This window comes from Martes martes (assembly GCF_963455335.1).
Source record: "Martes martes genome assembly, chromosome: 12".
In the NCBI taxonomy this organism is placed as follows: Eukaryota; Metazoa; Chordata; class Mammalia; order Carnivora; family Mustelidae; genus Martes; species Martes martes.
Genome location: NC_137900.1, coordinates 73,728,712 through 73,753,666, shown reverse-complemented (window position 1 = coordinate 73,753,666; position 24,955 = coordinate 73,728,712). Strand labels below are relative to the sequence as shown.

Genomic DNA, 24,955 nt, shown 5'->3' with positions numbered 1-24,955 from the left:
ATTAATGCATGTTTGGGTCCTTGTTAAAAAAGTCAAATATGGATGTCCACCTTGAACAACTATCCACCACTACCACCCCTTATCTTTCATTGGTCAATCTTACTTCTCCCCAGAGGGAGTAAGGTTACCTCTCCCCAGAGGTAACCTACCATTAAGAACCACCACTTGGTAAATACAGTCCTAATCACTTTTTTTTTTTCAGATTTATGGGTCACTTATGTATACTTAGAAAGTTAAATATATGTGACCACAGGGACTTCTAGGAAAAGTGTTTCTCCTGGAGAATGATAGGGTGGGGTATCTCGTTAAGGTTTTCAAGAACTGAGGTGTCATTTATTATCTGGAAGTTTTATGAAATGCAGTGATTATGCATATTTCATTTATGCTCTGGTCTCAGGATGAATTAAAAACATTTTTGAAAGCTGCCGGAAGCAAACTTGTGGTGGTTGAATTCTCAGCAAAATGGTGTGGTCCTTGCCAAAAGATTTGTCCTCTTGTTCATGTAAGTATCACCTGTATATATTTCCCAGTTTTTGAAGGAATTTTAAATCCCCTAATAATTTTCTCAATCTTAAAAAGTTTGCACTTATAAGCCATATGGAATCATAGATTTTTGAAGCTTCCTGATTATCCTGATGATAACATACCAAGATCTAATAAGATCGTAAGTATACACACTAGAAGATTAATACTATTTATCTATGGCTAATTCTGCAAGCAGCATCCAGATGAGCAAAAGGGTACAGTGGTACAAATGAATGGATTATTCATAATAATGACGTTTTGCCAAAGTTCCAGAGTTCAGAACTTCTAAATATTGGAATAGTTTATGAAAAAAATATGATACTTGTTTTTAACTATAGTATAAAAGAATAGATTTCTCCCATCCTTCAACCCTATCAGAACTTATGTCTTACATATTCTTTCATGTCTTTTCTACTTTATAAACTACTTTAGTAAAATATTCTAGTTAGTTATAATCATATAGTTTTATTTGGGTCTTTTTCCAAGTACACATTCATTTGCCTTTTTGTAGGATCTCCAGATTATAACTTTAATGTCTATACAGTGTTTCATCTGGTTAATTTCCTTATTTCTCCATTTAAAAGTTTTCACCATTTTATTTATTTTTGGTGTCACATGCCACAGAAAGAACTTCAGGGCATTTTCATTTCTCCTTATCTTGGAGAAGTTTCACACTTATGGTTATTTTGTGAAATATTTCTTCAAATTTAAAGAAGTTTTGATTTCTCTACATGACTGATTATACTCTGGTTTCTTTTTAGCAAGGTTTCTAACATTTCAGTTTGAACTTTTTTTTTTTGGAATTTAAATTTCTTTTTGTTTCCCTGTTCTTCTTTTTTTTTAATGTTCATTTTGCCAGCATGTAGTACATCATACGTTTTGTTGTAGTGTCTTGAATCTACCTGAATTCATTCTAATCACAGTCACAACCTTTGACATTGATTTAAAAACAAACCTATATCCAAGCACAGAAATTGGCTACATGACATCCCAACATCCATTCTGTGCCTAAAAATTATTGGACTATCCAGAGGAAACATTTTATTATCTCATGGGCCCCTTTATTCTGACACTCAAAACTTGAAGAAAGAAAATGTTCAGTATTCAGCTTCCAGATTATAAATATACTCACATGCCACACACATTTGATCAAAGCTGATCAAATTCCAACAGCCAACATGTGACATTTCCAGACAGTGCAATGAATGTGAAGGCTTAGTAACTCCTCTCTTCGTACCTTTGCCCTAAGGGCAATAACAGCTCTGCCACAGTTTTGTCCAGGCTCCTGTAGCTCTTCCAATACCCATTCCTACTTTTATAGATCTAGTTAGCCCTTTGGAGATAAACTCCCCAAATGATCCTAATTTGAATGTGCCATCTGTTTCCTGGTAGAATCCAGATTAATGCAAATATGGTTTTAAAATAAATTTTGGCAAATTCATACTGAAAGACTGTCCAGATGTTAAAAAGAATCAAGTAGACCCATATGGAATGGTGACATTGTCTCCAAGACAATGTAATGTTAAGTGATAAGAGTACAGTATAGAAAAATGTATCTAGGATGGTCCCATTTATGTAAAACAGCACATACATGTACATGTATATATATATAAACACACACATATAATATGTAGAGAAAAGGGAAAGAGAAAGATGCATATCAAAGAAGTTTTTTTTTTTCAGCAAAAGGGATTCCTTTATCTTTCTTATAAGTTTTGAAATTTTGCATGGTAATTATTCAAATACCATGTGTGTAATTTTTTTAAACTTCTAGTACGTAAGGGGGTGGAGAAAGGGCTTTACTTACTCTAGGTTACTTTACTAGTCAGAGATCAAAGCGGGCAACAGAAACCAAATTAAACAGAAAAGAATTTTAATACAAGGAATTAATTGCTTTTAAAATTATTGAAAGATTAGGTTAATAGGTTCCATGAATGATTCTCTCAAAACACCACATACCCCACTTTGAGGATCCTAACTTGGCCATAATCAGAAGTGAAAGGGGGATGGGAGGCCACCCCCCTTCCCTGGAAGGAGAGAACAAAATGACAATAGAGCATCAGTTGGGAATCAGAACCAGAATCATGAGGCTCCTGCTGTCACAAGTGCCTCTGGACGTCCAGGAAGCTAAAGTCTGGGCACCAGTGCCTGAGTCTGGTTTCTGCTGCTGCCTCCAGCAAAAACCACTTCCATTACCCACAGTCTTGCTTTCCAGCAGGAACATCCAAAGACAAGAAGAACGTAGCTACTGTCTCACTTCCACCTTCCATGTCTCTCCTGCATGTATCTCATGGGAAAAATCACTCTTGCATCCAGAACTCTAGCTGCAGGGGAGCCAAACAAATATCTACCTCTTTTCCTTCCGGGCTCTGCAGGAAGGTGGAATGGAAGTTAGCCAGCTAAACTTCTGTAAAGGACAAGACAGTCAATATTTTCAAGTTCGCAGGCCCTGTGGTCTCTGTGATAACTACTCAGCTTCACTGTTGTAGTGCAGAAGCATCCAGTGGCAATGTACAGGTGAACAGGCAAATCGTGTTCTGATATGATTTAATTTACAAGACCATGTGGAGACCTGGCTTTGTTCTGTGGAGTGCAGTTTGCTGACCGTGGGTGAAGAGGATCATCCTGAAAAGAGCATTTTCAGGAGAAAGGAGAAGTTATATATTTGTTGAGAAATTTCTTGGTATGATCATGGAAAAACAAATAAGTAGTCTGTGAGGCATACTTACAGTATACACGGAGGCATGGTGACGAACTTCAAACAGAAAGTTGAGGTCAAATCAAGAAGGACCTTGTGCTGTAATTTAATGAGTTGCTGTAGACAGTCAAAACAGAAGAATTTTTTTTAAGATTTTTTTTTATTTATTTGACAGAGATCACAAGCAGGCAGAGAGGCAGGCAGAGAGAGAGAAGAGAAAGCAGGCTCTCCACGGAGCAGAGAGCCAGATGCGGGGCTCGATCCCAGGACCCTGGGATCATGACCTGAGCCGAAGGCAGAGGCTTTAACCCACTGAGCCACCCAGGTGCCCCAAAACAGAAGAATTTTAAAAAGGGTTCTGCTGTGGTCAAATGGAGAGTGTAGAGAATATTTTTAGCTGTGCTATACACAAATGGATGAGAAAGACTGAAGGCAGGTAACCCAAGGTGACAACAGTCTCAATGATAGGTTTTCTAAAACTAGGGCAGTGATTTTGGAGAAAGAAGGGAAGATCAAATTCAGGAGTTATTTTAGAGTTAAGATCAACGGAATAGGTAACCAAACAGTAGCAGACTATGTACGAGGAAGAACAGAGTAGAAGGAAGAGTGGTTGGGGGTGGGGATGGGGTCCTAGGTGGATGGAATGGAATAATGAGAGAAGGCAGTGTCCATAGGGGAAGGAACCCATATCTAGCAAGGAACCCATATCTATCCCATATATACATACTATTTGATGCAAAAATGGCAACTTCCATAACCCTGTCCATTTCCTGACGGGCTCTGAAAACTTCATAAATACAGTTAGATGTCCACATAGGTCAAACTCATTCCCATGACTCCTACTGGGGAACATCCATATATCTTCAAACTTTGAAGTACAAGTCAATTGCCCAAGAGTTCATGGGAGATCCCATTTTCCTATAAGGCACAGAGATGTTGCTGACCAAAATCAGCTTCTCTTCTGTCTGAAAAATACTCTGTTATCTGAGAGTTTTTCCCCATTTTCACAACCTTGATGGGCCACCGAAGAAAGAACTCCCACTTCGGTCACAACCTCCAGACAACAGCTGGAGAGAATCCCTACAATAGAAGAGTTTCCATTGTCTCTGGATACCTCATACCATCAGAGAGAGGTCCCATTTGAAATAGGTCACTGGAAATGCCTGAGATATGATGTTAAAGCAAACAAATCCAGATGCTATTAAGTGTCCTTGAAGTATGAGCACAGCTGTCTAAAAAGAAGAAAAAAAAACCACAAGGGGTGACATTTACCAGCTGCCACTGCGTCCACTATTCCCAGACCCATTATCAACACCTTTGTCACCACTGCTGCCAAAGATGCTTTCAGAACAAACCAGAAGCAGAAGAGAGCTGCTTCTTTCCTCTGTCCCTTCACCCTGCAGAGTAAATCCGGACCCACATTTCATGATTTCTTCGCTTCCTTTCCCAGCTTTGAAACTCTGATCTCCAGTATGGTTCTTTAGACTCTGATTCTGCCAGTGATCTTGGCTTGACCTTGGTATCATCCCATATTTGACTCTCGTGCTTTAAGTTCCAGGCAGTAGTGAAATGCCAGAGTGATGCTCAGCTCTCTTGAACGGTCTTTTTGTTCGTTGTTTGTTTTTGCCAAGAGACAAGTGTATAATTCTCATGTGTGATTTAGTATTAATGCTAAGCTAATAGGGAATTTTTATTCCTTTATTTTGAAGGCAATGTCTCTGCAGTACCGAAATGTAATGTTTGCTAATGTGGATGTGGATGATTCTCAGGTAAGAATCTTAGATCCTTCCATGGGGATACATAAAATCCAAATCTGTGTCTTTGACAGTCCTGTCTCAGTGATCTCAGTGATTATATAGTCAATTTTAAGTCAAGTAGAATTATGTGACTTTTTTCTGATAATTGGTAGTAAACTTCCTCATAATGTTCTTATATGTTTTATATTAATTTTAAAGTATGTGAGAAAGTATGTGACTCTCTTGCTGCCCCTTCCTCTCCCATACTATGGCAGACTTCCCAACGTTTTTCTCCACTTGCTCTCAGCTCTGCCCCAGAATCCCACTGAGCAGAATTGCTCTACACAGACAATACTAGTTGGGTGGTATTGCACTCAAGGTGAAAAGTGGTTTTCAGCCTTATAGTAAATTATTAATCAATTACTAAAACTTTACTCGATGCATTACAGACATTTTAATTAATATACCTTGCTTTCCTCTTGCTATATTTTGTGCTTTTTGTGGGGTTTTTTTAAACATCACAGGAATTCCAAAAAATCCTTCCTTCATTTCCCTCCTTAGAGCCTTCTTTCCTCACCCTCCACCCCAAAATAATCAGCCTCATGTCCTCAGTCAAAACGTGCCTTATTGGTATACACAAAGTATCTGAAAAATTATTCTTCCTAATATTTGTCCATTTATAACTCGGAAAAAAGCAGTAACAAGTGATCACTGGACATACTGGATTAAATCTGAGCTTTAGAATAACAAAAAATCTGTTATGCACCCATCCTTTTCTTTAATAGTTTTGTGACTTATCACTTATAAACTTCATTTTCTTCATCTGTAAAACAGGGCAAATAAAATTTAACAATATAAAATGAGATGAAATACATAAGATATATGACATAGTTCCCAGAACATAATAGAAGTTCCATTTCTCCATTTCCTTCAAACTTCATCAAAGTGTTAGTGTTTAATTGCCTTGAAGGTGTATCGTATATTGTGCGTTCAGAATACACCCAGGATCATTATCTCTGTGTCCTTTCTTATATTCACAGAGTTGTGCAACCACCACTGTCATCAATTCTAGAACATTTCACCACCCCAAAAAAACAAAACAAAAAACACTTTGGAGGTTCTAGTGGTCACCCCCAGTTCCTTCTGTCCCAACTCTAGGCAACCATAAGTCTATATTCTGTCTCTAGATTTGCTTGTTCCAAACATTTCATATAAATGGAATCATCGAACAGGTGGTCATTTATGACAAGCTTCTTTCACTTAGCATGAGTTTTCAAGGTTCCTCTATATTCTAGCGTGTTATCAACATTTTATTCCTTTTCATTGCTGAATAATATTCCATCATATGGCTATACCACCTTTTATTTAACCATTCAGCTGTTGATGGACTTTTGGATTGTTTGCACCTTTTGACTTTTATGAGTAATGATAGTATAACATGTATGTCTATATTTGCATTTCTCTTGAGAACCTATCTAGGGGTGGAATTTTTGCCATATATTGTAACTCTATGTTTGACTTTTTGAGAAACTGGCAAAACATTTTCTAAAGCAGCTACGCCATTTTATATTTCCACCAGCAGTGCGTGAGGGCTCTCCATGTTTCTCCACTTCCTCCCTAACACATGGTATTGTCTGCCTTTTTGATTATAGCTCTTTCCCTTTTCAAGGTGAAACAAAATGCACAGTTTTCTTTAACAGTAATTTATTTATTAGTTGTCATTGCCATGGTCATGAAAATTACAATTTAACATGTGTGGGTCCATGTGTGTGCGTCTGTGTGTGTGTCTGTGTGTGATAGGTGGCAGGGGAGGGATTCACCCCATAAAATGATATGTATATTAGAGAGAGAAGTCCAGTTCTGTTGATCCTGTGGGTAGCTAACTTTCTTTTGACTTTTGAACAAGATAAACAAAAACTGGCATTTGAAAGCAGATTGTAGTGCTCGCTTCAGCAGCACATATACTAAAAGCAGATTGTAATGGATTATAACAATTGCAATTCTGACATATTTTCTTGACTTTGGATTCATCTTTCACAAACACAGGCAGTGAAGGGGGGAGTAAGGCCTAAAAGAAAGAGACATATAGGGACTCCTGGGTGGCTCAGTGGATTAAGCCTCTGCCTTCGGCTCAGGTCATGATCTTGGGGTCTTGGGATCGAGTCCCGCATGGGGCTCTCTGCTTGACAGGGAGTCTACTTCCTCCTCTCTGTCTCTCTGCTTGCCTCTCTGCCTCCTTGTGATTTCTCTGTCTGTCAAATAAATAAATAAAATCTTTAAAAAAAAAAAAAAAGAGAGACATATAAACCCTAACTGAAACTGTGAGACCAGTATTATCACCCCATGTCTCATGTGTGCTTTATAAAGGTACCTCTACTCTTCCTTATCTTTGCAATGTGCTGTCTCCATATTGGGTTCAACTGGGGTCCCCCTGCAATCTTTCACAAGTTCTTTTAAATGAGTTCATTTAGTCCTTTGGCATCTGTTCTATTTTGGTCTCCATTTCTCAGCCCTCTCCCAGGGCCCTGAGAGGAGAAAGCTCAGGAATTCAGAGAGCAACCATTTTCAATGGTAGCATTCCTAGAAGCTTTGACATTCCTTGGCAAGAGAATCTACCAAGTCTTTACTGTCTTTGGTCTTTCAGACATGCCTCCTGAGAAGTCACCAAGTTCTGGGCTCGGTGTAGAGTAAGGATACCAGAATTGTGACTTCATGCCATTTCTTTCCTTTCCCAGGACTTGGCCCAAATTTATCATGTCAAAGCCATACCCACATTTCAGATGTTCAAGAAGGCCCAGAAGGTATGTTTCCATGGTAACTGGCAGAGTTGAATTATAAAATCATCAGAATCTAAAAAAAGGCCTGGTGTATCCAGGATGGATGAAACAACTGCATTTATTTTTAATATTTAGCAATGGAATTCTTAGTTTCTGAACTTTCCATATTGGCAAGGAGTACAAAAAATGCATGAATTGTAATAAATATTCTCATTCAGACCGTCTGAGATATCCAAATCCGTAAGAAATATCTCACGATTGTCCCTATCTTATCCCTTTTGATGGGGCAGAACCATCAAAAAAGAAACTTACAGAAAACAACATGATGAGATTCTCACACAAATGTATACAAATTGTTCACAATACTTGGGGAAATATTAATCAAAGACAATCACAAGGCAGTAGAGCCTAGTAGTTAAGCATGTGGGCTCTGGATATAGGTTTCCGTGGTTCAAATATCTGATCTACCACTTCATAGCACTTTACTTAAAAACCTCTTTGATCTTAATTTCCTTATCTGTAGAAACAAAGATCATTCAGGTTCTCCCCTCAAAGGGTGTTGGGAGAATTAAATGAATTAACCTGACTCAAGTTTGTAGACCCATCCTGACATGCATAAGTGCTGAGCACGTTACAGTAGTTGTTATCACAAAGATATTAATGAAATAAAATGTCCGAAATATTTCACATGTGATGAAAGTACTAATTCCACATATGGCTGGGAGCATTGACAATTGTACATACCTTAGGAAAATTAGCTTTGCAACATGCTTAAGAGAAACAAACTGTTGATTCCCTTTCACGCAATTATCCATCCTTGGAAACCTTTGCTATGGAAATACCTCAAGGAAAAATAAGCCCCTAAGTGTATAGTAATTGTAGCATTACTTCGAACAAAATACAAAAGCAAGCTCAATGTCTTTTCTAGTAGACCTGCTAACTGATTTGTGATACATCTACTGTATGAAAGTGTGTGCGATTAAAAGTGTTAGGAAGAACATATGTAAAGCAAAAATATTCAGGCTTAAACTTTGGGGAAGATTGTGTCTACAACACAAAAAGTGAAAGCAGTTGGTAGGCTAGCTATGGAATTTCATTTTTAGCTTCTATTTGTTGGGTATTTGCTATAACATAATTGGTGCAATAGATATAAATAATTCTTCAAAAGGAATTAACACTACCTATTCCCTCTCTTAAATGTTTACTTGAAAATTGAAACTATTAGCCTACGTATCTCCAACTCCCTGTCCCCCATAGATCAGATTGTTTCTGTGCCATTTTTTATCTTCTTCCCTTCCATCTCAGAAATGAAAATGCTTCCTTCTTTTGAAATGGATTTCATCCATCGTACCTTGATTGCATTCCCTCCCTTATGCTCCAGGCCTCCATCAATCAGCTACCTTCTTTTAGACCTCATGTTTGGACACTAGTTTTTGCTACCGACTGCCATTCTTCATTCTCTATCAAGAGTTCTTTGATTTTCCTCCAGGGAACCATGCCCTTCCTCATTCTTGATCCATGTGCTTCCTTAGGGCTCCATCGCCGGGCCTAGACCTATGAGTGAACTCCATCCCCATCAAGAATAGCCCCTTGACTCCAGTCAAGCCAATCCAAGCCCAACCAGAACTAATTGTAAGACTTGGCTTAAGTAGCTAAGTAAAAGGCCTTCTTTTTTTATTTCACTGGATTTGAACTTGGGGAGATGTGAGGCTGATGGTATACAACTAGCTTGCCACCACAGGGATCTTGAAAAAGAAGCCACCATACATCAAAAGAGCAAATTCAAACCAGAAATACCAGTGGCGTTGATTGAACCCTGAAGTTGTCCATGCCTGAAGCCTGAACTACCCCTGCAGATTCTTTAGTTATGTAAACCTGGGGCTGCTTTTGCTGTCACTTGCAACCAAAAAATTTCTAATGACAAAAAATCAATGTTCTCTCAGACTACTCATGATCTAACTCTTGAAAAAGTAGAATATATTTACTGCCTTCAATTCTCATTTATAATTTATTTCTTCATCTGCTCTTTTAAAAGTCACCAAGGATCTTCCAGCACCTAATTCAAGTAGCCATTTCCCAACCCTTGTATTCCTTGATTACACAAAAGCACCATTAACTAATTAGGTTCTATATTCTAGAAACCTCCTCCTCTTTTAGCATCTATGCCCGATCCTTCCCCCCAGCTCTCCTCTGGCTTATCTCCTACTGTCCTAAAAGATAAGTTTTTCCGAAGGTTCTTTTTCCCATTCTTCTTCTCCTCCTTTAGTAATTTCATCCCTACTTAAAATTCCAGCTATAACTACCTTTAACATAAACAACTGTGATAGGCCTCCTCAACCCCAAGTTCACACTATAGCTCTGTTTTCTTTCCTAAATAGATCCTGGCACAGCTCCATGTATGTCATTCTCTTATTTAAAATTGGATGCCCTTCCCCTCCACTGTCTGCAAAATCAAGACTAAACCCTCAAATTCAAGTCTGACATTCAAATTTATTCACCATTTTGACCCAATCTACTTTTCTAAGCCCATTTCTGTTTAACTCAGACCTTAACTTCATGTATTTTTGTCATCCTATTCCAAGCACCTGGAGGAGTTGATGTCAGTATGTAGAAGAATCCCCCCTGGGTAGAAAATACTCATTTCATGTTTGATTCATGAGCAAATGAACAAACGAAAGAATAAATGAAAGCTGCTGTCTTTGGCCTGCACCCTACTGCCAGCTCTGCCTCCCCTCCTCATTCTGTCCTCATACCAGTCTGACTCAGGGAGGGTTTCTCTTCAGCCCAGAACAGCTTTCTGGTTTCATCTCTTCTGCAGATGATACTGCTTAAGGTTTGTAGCAACTCAACAGTTTGCTCTCCATTTTATGAAACAAAACTTTGGGTGCTCAGCTGACTATGTGTCTAAGTTCTCGAGCAAATCCATAGCTATGCTTTTGAGGAAAGGCTTGGCCCTGCTTGGTCTCAGTTCTATATGGAAGAAGAAGAACTCTCAGTTTGGGGGTGTGGTGACCGCTTACATTAATTTTTTCTAAACTGGTTTCTATAGGGTACGGATCCCTTTTGAATGGTTAGAACAAAATGTCTGTATTCTAGGCATCATGAAGGATCTCAAATTTGAGTTTTATGCCAGTTAGCTGATGGAAAAGAAAATTAACTGAATTGATGACACTATGCATTAAGCTGACCTACCTCCCTCTATTTGAATTCCAGAGTTAGCCAGCCTCTGATTATAACATGGATACCCATGTCCCAAGAAATGCTCTTGAGAATTGAGGGTCTCATTGAATATTACTAACTTAGCATCTTGGTTATGGAATTATTTAAAAAACAACAACTTGAGATCATTCATGTCATAATATACAAATAAGTCTACTTCTAAACTTTGTATGTATAATCATATCTCCAGAAAGAGTCATACTTGGGTCAATTTCGATATCATTTGAAATCTTGCAGAGAAGATTGGCAATGCTGGCTTCCATTTGACAAGAAAAACAATCTGTGCAAAAGACAACAGCAGAAAAAATATGGGGACAGAAATCCTAAAGATACGGTATTACAAATCCCTTTACCTCTTTGACTCAATCCCCAGCGTTTCATATCTGAGATCCGTATAGGGCTTCTGGAGGGTCCCCCACCTCTTCCATTGCATCCAGAGCTGCAGTCAAAACCTGAGACCTCTGAAATGCCCCCAGGTTCTATCCTGCAATGGTCCGTACAGGAAAAGTACTGGAACCAGAGAAAATTGGGCACAGCTGTGCAAAAGGACCAGTCTATGTGAATTTCCCTCCTCTCTCAATAGAACTGACTAGGAAAGCTGCCAGTGACATTCATTGTTCTCCTTGGAGTGGAAAAAGATTGAGTTCACTTCTTTGAGACCACTTCCATCTCTCTTTCATCTGGGACAGTGCAACTAAAAATTGACTTAGGAAAGCAGTTAAATAGCATTTATCTAGCATTAAAAAAAAAAAAAGCCTAGAATCCAGTTTCTATTAAGGGATGTTATAAGAAAGGTACTCACATTTCTGGTAAAACGTCTGGCAAAGAGCCACGATCCATTATGCCTTTTAAAATGTACATTGTATAAAAAGCCGTGTGATAATTCCTCGTAGAACAGAGTTAGGAAAATGTTTGCTGCCCTCAAAAATATGATCCACTCTCTTGCATTAGATCAGATAGTTTAGGGAATCCCCTGGGTTTCTCTTTTTCGATTACTGCCAATAATCTCAAAATTACTTCCTTTACTCAAATACAATAGCCTCCCCCTTATCTGCAGTTTCCTGGCATTCCCTAATTGCCATCTCCATACTGAATCATCTTGAATGGTTTTGTTACTTTATCTTGCCCTTGATTCTAGCTCATTTCAACTATTTTCAAGATACATAAAATATAAACAAATAAAACTTTAAAAAACTGAAGCAGATAAAGCTACATAACAATGACCCAGGGTCTCAGTAGAGAAGAGGCATTACGTGTTGCTGAAAATTTCCAGGCAGATTTGAATGGCCCCCTAGCAGGGATGCACTATAAACAACAGTTGTAATTATTTCACAGTGTTGGGGCAAAAGACAATGAAAGCAAATTCTAGGTAATAAATAAGGTAGGGTTGTTTCTTCCTGCTGTATTCCTTCGTGTTTTCACCTGGGACATCCACATCCTGTTCCAGTAAGATTAACTATTGTTTTAAAAAATAAATAAATAAAAATCTGCAGTTTCTTTCAGAGGGGCCATCCAAAACCTTGGCTGATTTTTTTTAACCAGAATATTATACTGTATTCTATTATAAGTAGGAAAATACATAAACTGCAATGTGCATATGATACTAGTTATTCATTGAGCCTCTGAAGCCCATCAGTAAATCCCCTGGATTAATAACATTGATTCCAGACCAACGTTGACATTCAGTGTAATAGTAGAAAGGAAGAGTAACCAAGATTTAGCACCTCTTGGCCAACTGCTTAAACATGGGCCAACATCAGAAATTTGTTCCATCTTTCATTTTTTGATATGAGAATAAATGGCTTCTCAAAGCACTTTAATCTACTCATAAGAGCCATAGGATATAGGAGCATAGATGCTAATAAGTGAGCTGTTTACAAATGAATAATTCAGAAGAACTGAGAGCTCCTGTGCTCACATTGAGTCGGGGAGGGGGGGAAGTTCCTGTCCCTGTGCCTGTGAACAGCAGGGCTCCTGCTCAGGTGGTAGAAGTCATTTCAGTGAGCTCCCTCCTTCAAGTAGGTAGAAAGATGAAAAGAATCCCCAAGGGGCAGCACCATGGGTTGCTCAAGAGAGGACAGGATTGGTTTCTTCGAAAGCCAGGCAGGGACAGTAAATGAGATAATAGAAAGTGAGGAGGATGGTGGTCCTTGGAGAATCCCCCTCCCAAATGCTCACTGTTCAAGTTCATAAAAAATAGTACTTGACTGCCCAAAAGAATGTCTGTGGCTAGTTTTTGCTTTCTCTGGAGTCAGGCACCTGTGGGTTGAACCCGAGGTCAGCCTTTTATTATTGGGTGACCTTGGGAATGTGCCTTCAGCACCTTGAGTTCGGTTTCCCTGTCTTGGAAATGGGGACTGTATCATGTATCTTTGAACTGTTGTCATGAAAATTTGTGATAATGTATATAAGTGCTTTAGCACTGGACTTGGTACATATTATAAAATAAGGTTATTTTATTGCTAGAGCCCCAGAATCTGTCTGTGCCCCTATCTCCTTGAAAATCTATGAATAGGGGTGCCTGGGTGGCTCAGTGGGTTAAAGCCTCTGCCTTGGGCTCAGGTCATGGTCTCAGGATCCTGAGATCAAGACCCGCATCGGGCTCTCTGCTCGGTGGGGAGCCTACTTCCCCCCCTCTCTCTGCCTGCTTCTCTGCCTACTTGTGATCTCAGTCTGTCAAATAAATAAATAAATAATCTTAAAAAAATAAAATTTAAAAAAATCTATGAATAAATAGAAATTTGGAAGCAGTGGTTAGGAGAGACCTCTAAAACTCTTTGAATAACTACAATATCCATTTAAGCTAAGTCATCTTAGCATTTAAGAGTTTTCTACCCAGGGATATTCAACCTGTTAAGGATGGTGTTACGACACAGAGGGTTTCTACCTGAGGGAAAATAAAAGCGCTCTCCCACAGTGTCTAGGTCCCTAAAGGGGTTATATGTCAGCCCCAGAAGCAGCTGATACATTGGCAGAGATTAATTTACTGGGAGGGGCAAGAACTAAGTGCGACAGAGGGAAAGAAAGAGAAAGCCAGAGCAGCAAGCATTTATCACCATTGCTAAAGATGCTGCTCTAGGTATTTGCAATTCAAAGGCAGTAATTACTTGTACTCCTCTTGTCTCCAGGGCAGGGATTAGAGTGAGGCAGGTGATTGCAAGTACAGGGTGGAAACCTGTCTGTCTTTGAATTTTTGATATTTTGTTCATGATGGATTTTTTGCATTAATGTTTGACTTTTAAAATATTTATTAAAATGTTATTTATCTTAGTTACTGAATTCTGGGAACCCCTTAAATTTTACATCCTCCTCCTAGCCCTGCCCTCTAAATGTTAAATCATTGAAATGTAGGAGTACTTCATTCAGTGATCGGCCAGAAGGACTTATAAGACTCAATAGCAGGTTATACTTATAGCTAAGATTTATTACAACAGAAAATACAGAGCAAAAATATCAGGAAAAAGATATGCATTGGTAGAGTCCAGAAAGGTCCAGCACAAGCTTCTGATGTTCTTCCTTGGCTGGGGACACATAGGAGTGCTCTCTCTCTCTTTAGTAGTGAACTTCAAGGACATTTGTGGACTGTTTCTGCCTAGGGATGCTCTTTTGACGTTCAGGGTGTGAGTCCTTTTATGTGGGGACTGGCCATGTAGACACATCTTGCTAAGCAACCATTGCTACACAACTACCTCTGACAATGGAGACTAGGACCCCAACAATAAAACCATGATGATAAAAACATCATCGATATTGATGTTTATGCCAAGCAAGGCGGTGTGGCATGGTCCATCACTCCAGATATATATAACAAAATAATCAATTATTGATACAAAGAATACTTTGGTGGGGGGAGGGTACATATTCTCTGGGGCGCTGGTGAAGGATCAATCACGGTTCCCTTGGAGACAAGCAAGAAATAAGGAACCAGACCCGCTGTGTTAATTCTTCTCACACAGAGTCATGTGGAAAATCAAAATATCACCTTTACTGTAAGTTGTAGTAACACTAAATTGTGCTAATTACAGAACATGGCTTAGGCTCATGTCAACAGACTTTCTACTGTTCCCTTGAAGCCTAAACTTTGAGATGGCCCATCTAAGAGAGAATCTTGGACTGCAGAGGAGAAACTTACCTACCTAGGTGGAGGAGATAGTGTTGTTTTTCACAACTGTCATGCTCCAAAAGTGAGGACACAGGGTGATGATAGCCTTCAAGACCTACGTGAGGCCTGCTTCAGAGGTGCTTTCTAGAAAAGGAAGGACAGTGGGAGGAGAGCAGACCTGTCCCTTGGGCCAAACACCCCCAGAAAGGGAGAGGATAATCAGGAACTCATTCCTTTATCTAGGCTCAACTGATATATTCACCTCAAGCTGGGGAGAAGTCAGTGAAGGGATTTCCCACTATTGGACAGTTGAGCAGATCTTCCAGTGGGAACATGAGAACAGGAGTATAGGTCATTGAAGAGAATGGCTCTGAAACCATTATTATCCCCATGAACAAATTTTCATCCTATACTTCTGGTAACGGGCAGAATAACATCCCTTACGGCCAGAGTCCAAAATCACCTTTCACAATTCTCAGTGTGGCTTAGGATAAATGACCACAACATTAGACTCATGCCCCTTTCTCCCTTCAACAGAAAACCACATTGTACTGAGAGAGGAGTTCTCAGGCCTCTTCACGTGTATGCTCAACACCTTCAACTGATGGCAGTAGGCTAAGGCTTGGCAAACCGTGGCCCCAGGGTCAAATCTGACCCTCCACCAGCTTTTGGAAATAAAGTTTTACTGGAACACAGTCATGTCCATTTGTTTAAATATTGTCTTTGACTACTACCACACTATATGTAGTAGAGCTGAGGAGTTTCAACACATAGGATACAGCCTGCAAAGCCTAAAACAGGTATTGGGCCCTTTCCAAAAAAAAGTTTGTCAACTTCCAACATAGAAGGAGAAAAACAGTATTTATGCCACTCATGCTTAAGAAACAGGTATGTAGGGTGCCTGGATGGCTCAGTGGGTTAAGCCTCTGCCTTCGGCTCAGGTCATGATCTCAGGGTCCTGGGATAGAGCCCCGCGTGTTGGGCTCTCTGCTCAGCAGGGAGCCTGTTTCCTCCCCCCTCTCTCTGCCTGCCTCTCTGCCTACTTGTGATCTCTGTCTGTCAAATAAATAAATAAAATCTTAAAAAAAAAAAAAAGAAAGAAAGAAACAGGTATGCAGCCAGAGTTTCTAAGCCAGCTATAAGAAAATGAAACCAAATTAGTGTTTTCCTGAAATCTCACTGTTGGAACAAATTGAGAAGAAGGCCAGTGTAGCTTCGAAAAAAAGAGATAATAGATTGCTTTCATATGCTTTCATCTTGAATTCAAATGCATATAAATTCAAGCTGTTCAAAACAGACTGTTTCTAAGAGGCCCTGCCTTCTTGGTTTGACTTTGTTAAACTCCAAAAACCACAACCGAGCTGCTTGCATTTGCAAAGCCTGCCCTACAATGGCCTTGTGAAAGTCCAGGGGGAAGTGTGCAAACACCTGCACTGTGATGAGGTTGGTTCAGAGCAAGGCATGGGTCTGGTTGAATCAGAGAAAGAGGCAAAGATGGGATCAAAAAGTAATTAACACTGTCCAGCTCTCAGCAGGTGGAGGTGCTTTTCACCGTTCTCTTGCTAGACATATTCCTCCCATCTCATTAATAAGATTTAATGCCTTAGCAAGCCCTTTGTAAGGAAGAAAAGGAACATTGTACTATTACAGCTAATGAAATTACATTGTATGTATGAACATTGCTACGGCCTTCTCCCCAAAAAGTGTCTTGTGTTGGTTGGTGGTTTGGGTTCTTTTGTTTGTGTTGTTATTGTTGCTTTGAGGATTCTGTTGTTTTTAACTCAGTAAAGAAGTCTGGAAAATTGGCAAGCTTTCAGTCAGCCGGTCCAAACCTAACTTCAGTATTCCCTTGACCACATTGCCTATCAAATGTCCAAAGTATTTTATTATAATTATTCTATGAATACATCATTAAACTCCTTAATTGGTACTCTCAGAAGTCCATTTGTTAGGAAGGGACCCTTGTCTTTAGATCTTTTGCATTTTCTCAGTAATAGTAATATGCTTTTTATAGGTGATTAAATGTCTTTGGGGGGGAAAAAATGCCTCTGGTTGGACCTGGGTGATGGGTCAATGGGGGTAGGGAGTCACTTTATTACTCTCTTTCTGTGTGTGTGTGTGTGTGTGTGTGTGTGTGTGTGTGTTTGAAAATGTTCGTAATGAGGGGTGCCTGGCTGGCTCAGTTGGTGGAGTGTGTGACTCTTGATCTCAGGGTTGTGAGTTAGAGCCCCACGTTGGGCATTGAGATTACTTAAAAATAAAATCTTTTTAAAAAGAAGTTCATAATGAAAGATTTTTTTAAGTAACTATTGGGCATCGTTGGTTCTGAAATGCATGGAGACCTCCCCCCGCCCCACCCCACCCCATATCCCACTGGGCTCCATAAACTGGAGCTTGTCATTTTCATTAGCAGTCATTGGCGGGGGGGGGATGACAGCAGTGCTTATAACCTGAAGGCATTGAGGAGAGAGAAGTAAACATTGCTTTCTAATCCCTCACAGTGGAGCATGCCTTTGAGAGACACGGCCAAACATTCAGATTAAAATGAGAAAACATTGTAAGCAGAAATTATATGCTAGTTTCCTTGTGTGTGTATCTCTTCAAAAGAAAGCTACTCATTCCATAAACTCTTACCACTGAGCTGCTCCTCATTCACTAACTACACATATGAAGCTCCTGTATATAAAGCCCCATGCTAGACAGGGAAACACCTCACATTTGCTTTTGGCAAACTGGACAAAGAAGACAATAGGTAACACCTGGTCTCTGAAATGTAACACTACCCAGAGTCTTGGACTTGTACTTCAGTGACCAGAAATCAGCTTAGCTCAGCTCACGTCAGACCCAAAACCATTAATAGAGCACCCACTCCATATAAGGTTCCTAGCTAGATGCTAGAGGTATGGAGGGAAAACATGAGACGGGGTCCCCATCTTTGGTCAGCTGCAGGAGACGACGTAACAGAATCAACTCTTGAGTAGTGGAATGCCCCAGTTCTAGGAGATCACAGAGACTTCATGAGTTAAATCTTGAAGGATGGTTAAGACTAACAGGTGAGAGGGGCGCCTGGGTGGCTCAGTGGGCTAAGCCTCTGCCTTCAGCCCAGGTCATGATCCCAGGGTCCTGGGATCAAGCCTCGCATCGGGCTCTCTGCTCTGCGGGGAGCCTGCTTCCCCCTCTCTCCCTGTCTGCCTTTCTGCCTACTTGTGATCTCTCTCTCTGTCAAACAAATAAACAAAATCTTTAAAAAAACAAACAAACAAAAAAACACACTAATCTATTTTTAAAAAAAAAGACTAACAGGTGAGAAAGAAGGGAAGAAGTGGGAGCTACAAAATAGCGTGGGTGTGTATCAGGAATTTTTTGATAATAATACATTAGTACAGAGTTATCACTAGAATGTGAACTCCAGAGGGGACTTTTGTCTGGCATGTTTACAATGTCTGGCTCAGAGTGGACGCTTATTAAAGATTTGTTAAATTAGATAAGTAAGTGAATCCAATTGTAATGAATTGCTAGAGGTCAGAGTTTCAGTGAGGTAGATAGGACAGTGAGGTAGATTCCGTTTCAGTGAGGTAGAGAGGACAAAACCAAGGAATCCCTGTAGGACTTTGGATTTTATGGTGGTGAAGAAACATTCAAGAATTTTACAAAGACTAGATTTGTGGTTTTGATCTTCAAGGGGGAAGGGAACTAAGGGACATAAGACTGGAGACAGACAAATCATACGCTGTTGCTAAAGTAAGTTCAAGGGAAAGTTCATGAGATAAAATCCATGGAATCTGGTGACAAATTTAATATCCCCTAAAGCTACCAGAATGGATAACATAAAAAAGAATGGACAATACCAAGTGTTGTCAAGCATATGGAACACCCAGAACGTTCATCCTCTGCTGGGGGAATATAAATTAATAAAATCACTTCGGAAAACTGTTGGCCAAATCCAGTCATTCAAGTGGCCAAACCCTGCCTATGTTCCTGCCAGGGGTTCTTGTCTTGTGACCTGCCCTGGGCTCAGAGGATTTCAAAACTCCCTTCATGCTTATAGACACCATTCACCTGCCACCTGACTCTTAGAAATGAAGCATTTTGTAGATCCTTTCTGACACCTTCCTCCCCGCCAGCCAATGCCACGAGAACTATTTATAGAGGAAATGGGTACAAACCAGGCAATCAGATAAATCATGAAATTCTGCACCCACACTTAGGTAACCCTATTCTCGAGACTCAAAAGAGCATTTTGCTGTAATGGAAGTGGATTCATGAGCAAGCCGGTAAGTGAAAATGGGATCAAGATGGAGTCACAAGTCTGGGGTATACTGGGGTATACTTTGAAGAAATAGAATGAACCATGATGCTCACAGGCAGCACCCAGATAGAATGCTGCTGCCTAGGGAAGCAGAATCATTAGAAGCAGGGATGGTTTCTTCTCTGCTAGACACTGAGCATTGAAGTTGTTCTAGAACTTTCCAACCCCTGTCCCAAAATCCTAACACCATTTCTGGCAGCTGAAACCTCCCTCACTGGAAACTGAAATCTTCAGCTAATCCTGTCCTCAGCAAACCCACATTCTGCCTTCTCTACAAGCTCATCATACTATTGGTACTAACGTGATAATGCATGGTAAGGGTTTTAAACTTCCATATTTCATCAAATCTAAGTTGCACATTGACAGATGCACCTATTATATTACATACCACTGAAAAGTGTTCCAAATAAAATATACCATCCACTATGAGATGTATCCTGAGACAGAGATGTGACAATTTGAAAAGAATATGCGCTTCTTAGAATCAGTTGTTTATAATACTATGACTTGTGCAAAGGTCAGGGCATGGGAAATTACGTCTCATTTGATTTCAAGAAATCGTGTATGAATTAACAAGTCCTTAAGACCAATGTATAAAGGCTCTGAAAGGTTTCAGTGATTGAGTTTTCTCATTTCTAACACACTATATGTTTTAGAGCTCAGTTTAGAAGACTATTGTGAAGAATTATATAAATCCGACAAAACATTAGCATAAACCATTTTGAAAAGGTGCCAAGTAATTGAAACATCATGAGTTTAATGTGTTAAATGTGTATTTATATTTTAAGTATCTTTAGGACACGGAAATAAGTAGAGGATAATTTAACAGGAACAAAACTCAAAGCTTTAACATCTTTGCAAATATTTAAACCAATACATATTTCCCCTTGTGTATTTGTGAACAGATTTTTGAATTTTGTGGAGCTGATGCTCAAAAATTGGAAGCGAAGATTCGAGAACTAATGTAAGCCGATCTCCAAGATAAAATACATTTGCAACATTTTAAAAGGCGGCAGCTAATGTGTTTGTGTTTTTATTTGCAGCGAATATTGTTCATGCTCCATTCACTGGTCTTTCTCCTGACGCTCTACCGGTTGAATTCCACCTTTTTGCAATCTCACTGCAAAATTGCTTAAAGCTCTTGTGGTATCACTCCCATTCTCTAACTTAGAAGGTATCACTCCCATTCTCTAACTTAGAAGGTATCACTCCCATTCTCTAACTTAGCCTTTCTTCTTTCCGGGCACATTTCTTAGGCAATATTTTTATGACCTCCACAACAGGCCCTGCATAGCTAAGTGATACCATGCCATTAAGAAGGCTTTCCAGAGATTGCCAAAGATGGAATTCTTCACAGTGATCAAGAAACAAACAAGTGCCCTCTTGCCCTAGTGTACTGCAAATACACAGAAGCCAGTGCTAATTGACCCATCACTTGCGGTACAGAATTCTTCTCTGATGCATCCGTTTGTATTAGAACGGTATCATTTTTCTCTCCCCTGGTGCCTTTCTAAAATTCTTTTATAAATTAAAAAAAATCCACATGTACACACAAAAACTGGAAAGTCCTTTTACTATCTATAATGTTTTTGTTATTGTTGTTAACTGAGACAGCTCAGACATTTAAGGCCCCAGAGAAGACAGCTGCTTCTCACACCAACCATTCCCACGTGGGGTTGCCATCAGAGGAACACTGGGGATCTGAAGTCATAGAATGGAGCCAGCGGGGCGCCTGGGTGGCTCAGTGGGTTAAAGCCTCTGCCTTTGGCTCAGGTCACGATCCCAGGGTCCTGGGATCGAGCCCCGCATCAGGCTCTCTGCTCAGCAGGGAGCCTGCTTCCCCTCCTCTCTCTCTGCCTGCCTCTCTGCCTACTTGTGATCTCTGTCTGTCAAATAAATAAATAAAATCTTAAGAAAAAAAAATGCAGCCAGCTTTCCCTAGCTACTGATGACTAAGATTTTGACAGAATCTTACTATTCTTTGGAACATAGAGTAGCAGAAGCCAACAGATGCCAGCTTAAGAGAAAAGGACAGTTTTAATCATTCAGTAAATATTTATTGAGCACCTACTCTGTGTCAAGCACTGTTAGAGGCATGCAGAATAACACTTAGTTCATAGAATCCAAAGACAGAAAGATAGCCAGCTTTCGCATGCAGTCAGAAACAGGAAGAGGAGAGAGATGGGGAGCCCAGGGTGGTTCTGTGTATTTCTGTGCTCTTCTCTCTTTTCATCTGAATCATCTCTCTGTCGCTGTAGCTCATTCTTGTTCATTGCCTGCTCCCGTTCTGGAATGTAACCTCCCAGTGAAATGGTGACTGGAAAAGTGTTATGAAAAGTGTAGGTCTCAAAATCAAAGAGACTGAGATGTGATGAGTATAAGAGCATTTTGGTTCCAAAAAAGCTTTTGTCCCTTTTTCATAGAGATCTTAAGTATAATTAGTGATGCTTTGCTTCTTTCTAGCCCAAAGCCCCAACCCTGGTGGTGTCCCCCCGGGGGGGGGGACAGATGGAACTTTCATGGGGTGAGGAGGGTGTGTACTGTGTCCATAGGGTCCAACTGCTTATCTGCCTGGAACCCAAATCAAGCCTGTCCTCACCACAGGGTCAAGGATGGAATGTTCTAGGGCCCCTAATCTTTAAATCTTTGGGTCTAGATGTTCTAAGTACATGAGGCAGAAAAGAAGCAGAGATGCTTCTCTCTGCACTAAAAAACAAGATCCTGGGGGGCCTGATCCTGTCACTGCTCCCCCATTCCCAGACATGCCATTCTGCCAAGCCCAGGGGATCTCTGAGTGAGGCTGAGACAGAGATGGGAGGACAGGAGCTTGGAGCTAGCTGGCTCTGGAGGGCCAGGCTGCTGGTAGGACAAAGGAGATGGTGAGAAAGCTGTTGGCCAGGCTGAGGCCCTGGGACCAGAGCAGCACTGACACTAGTATGAGTGAGTGACTATGCCGACCACCTTGACTAAGGCCTTCACCTATGCCCAGAGCACAGGCCGCTGTGGGGAAGGTGGCTGGGAAATCATTACGTAGCTGGGGACAGTGGAAGGATCAGGTTCTCTGCATGAATGGGTGATATGTGCAAGTTCGATGAATGAAAGTCAAGGACCAACCGGACACCAAAGCCAACTCACAGTAGTCACTGGCCTCTGGAAAGAGCGGCCTGGAAAACGTCTGCAGAGAGGAGGACAGGGTGGGAAGGAGTTCCACGCCCAGATGTGGATGCAGCATCTCGGCAGCCTCTGGCGTTTTACCTTGTGTAGCATCTGTATACGTGTTGGAGCCAATGTTTCGTTTCCTTCGTTGTTACTCTAGGCCTGCCATCCTTTTTAACAGTAAAACAGGACACACCACTGTCCCCGGTGTCCCTGGACACCAGTCTCCCTCCCACTTTCAGCAGCCAAGCTCCCAGGGCGATTTCTCGTGCCTAGGAATAGAAGAGTCCAAGCTTTTATAATGTCCTTTCTATTTTGATAGGAAAAGAGAATGAGAAGTCACTTAATTTTTGCCTTGTGGTTTAATGCTGAGTTGCTCGTTTTTACCAATGCAGCAGTTGCTTCTCAAGCACTTGCTTCTCAAAATACTCACAGTATTTTTTGAGGCATGATCCAGTTATGGTTCCTAAAATGCAATTTATGGGTCAGCATTCTCTTAAAACAAGAAATAGCAGAGAGCACATACTGTCACAATGATAGCTATCATTTCATGAACCTCGTTCAGTTTGATGTACGTTTATACTAGGGTCACGATGTAAAATATGTTTCTCAGAGTAGGTTCTGGTGAGTCACAACTGAAAGCCATTGCCTGAGGGTTTCCTCTGTGTTGGGGATGACCTGGGACTGGGGTTTGCAAAGGGAGGTTCTGGGACCAGGAACATCCCCTGGGCGTTTGTTAAAAATGTACCTTCTGACACCTACACAGAACCCACAGCCTGGGTTAGAAGCTGTGTGGAGGATCCCGAGAGGAATCCAGATGGTTCTGGTCTACACTCACATTGAGCACCTCTGTTAAAGTACATCAAAGGACTGATTGCAATCATCAGTGAGGCATTAGAACCAAAGAGGACAGGGTGGAAATAAGTTGCAATTCTTGATGAACAGTGCGGCTCAAGAAGCCCACACACAATTTCATTTCATTCTCACAGTATTACTGTTCTCCGTTTCCAGATGGGAAGTTCAGGGAGATTAAGTGTTTTGCCCAGGATCACACTGCTACTAATGGGGTGAGCCCAGATGGGAACCCAGGGTTGCTAGACAAAATGAAAAGGAAGATGAATTAATAAAAGATTCTCTCAAAACAGATAAAATCCACTGCTCTGGTCAGTCCTTTTATTGATACCATGCAGGCCCCTGTACCCTGATCCAGAAAATGGGTTTCAGAGAAATCTCCATAAATTAATAGAGTCCTCTCTCCCAAAATGTTCCTGAAAGTCACCAGTAAGCTGTAGGTGTGTCACGGGTACTCACTATTTTAAAAATCTTGAGCCGTTCTTTTTTTTTTTGAGATTTTTAGGGCAAATATTTGGGATTTTCGTGTTGGTTTCCTCTTAAAAAGAAGCATTCATTTGACTGTTCCTCATAGTCAGGGCTTTTAAGAAAGGAACATGTGACTAGATGGGAATGAGAGTTCTGAGAAGAGGAGCCGGAGAAAGAGTTTTAGCAATTTACTGGATTCCTGTAGAGCCACTGACCTCCCAGGCATTCCTTCTTCATTCTCCCAAAAAGATGGAGCTTTTCCCGAGAAAATTCCTTAACGCTGAAAAGGTCCAGTGGGAGCTTGCCACCAGGTAAGAAGGCAACCTCAGCCTTAGCCCTAAAATTTCCAAGCTTTGGTCAGTCCCATGTCACTTTTATTATCTTCTTTATCTATTTACTTCTTGTATCGGAATAAACTTATTTTGCAATGAAATTTTTATCATCAGAACTGAAATGGGAGATAAATACTGTTCTAAGAAGTGGAAGAAAACCTTCATAAACAATATCCTGAAAACAACTGATTTTTGTGGCTTGTCAAAGATTCAAAGCCTGAATGCTCTGCCCCTCCCCCCACTTCTCTCCCTTTTCTACTTCTCTCTCCCACTCTCTCTTCCAACAAAAAGAACAACTACTAGAAAGGTGTTAAAGATAGAACAGCACCGGGCACCTGGTTGGCTCAGTCAGTAGAGCAAGTGACTCTCTGTGTCATGAGTTTGAGCCCCATGTTGGGGTAATGGTTACTTAAAAAAAAATAAAATAAAATGACACCAAGCAAAGACTTTCATCTTGACTAAGAAATGATCGAAAGACAACAAAAAAGGAACCGAGAGGAGATATACGGGAACTCTATACTTTCTGCTCAATGTCTCTTAACCTCCAAACTCTTCTTAAAAAGTCTGTTAATTTTTATATATGTTTTTGTTAAAGATTTTATTTATTTATTTGAGAGAGAGAGACGGCAAGAGAGGGAACACAAGCAGGGGCAGTGGGAAAAATAGCCTCCCCACTGAGAAGGGAACCCAGTGTGGGGCTCGATCCCAGGACCCTGGGATCATGACCTGGGCTGAAGGCAGAGGCTTAATGACTGAGCCACCCAGGCACCCCTAGTCTATT

At 40.5% G+C, this 24,955-nt stretch overlaps 1 protein-coding gene across 1 annotated transcript; it reads left to right on the top strand.

The window, feature by feature from the left end:
• Window positions 1-382: 382 nt before the first annotated feature.
• Window positions 383-20,334, top strand: LOC308353461 (thioredoxin domain-containing protein 8-like; the record flags this gene model as incomplete). The annotated part of the gene is made up of 5 exons (XM_080820302.1): window positions 383-502; window positions 4,933-4,992; window positions 7,695-7,760; window positions 19,266-19,331; window positions 20,272-20,334. The coding sequence occupies 5 exons, from the start codon at window positions 383-385 to the stop codon at window positions 20,332-20,334; spliced, it is 375 nt and encodes a 124-aa protein (XP_080676428.1).
• Window positions 20,335-24,955: the final 4,621 nt, after the last annotated feature.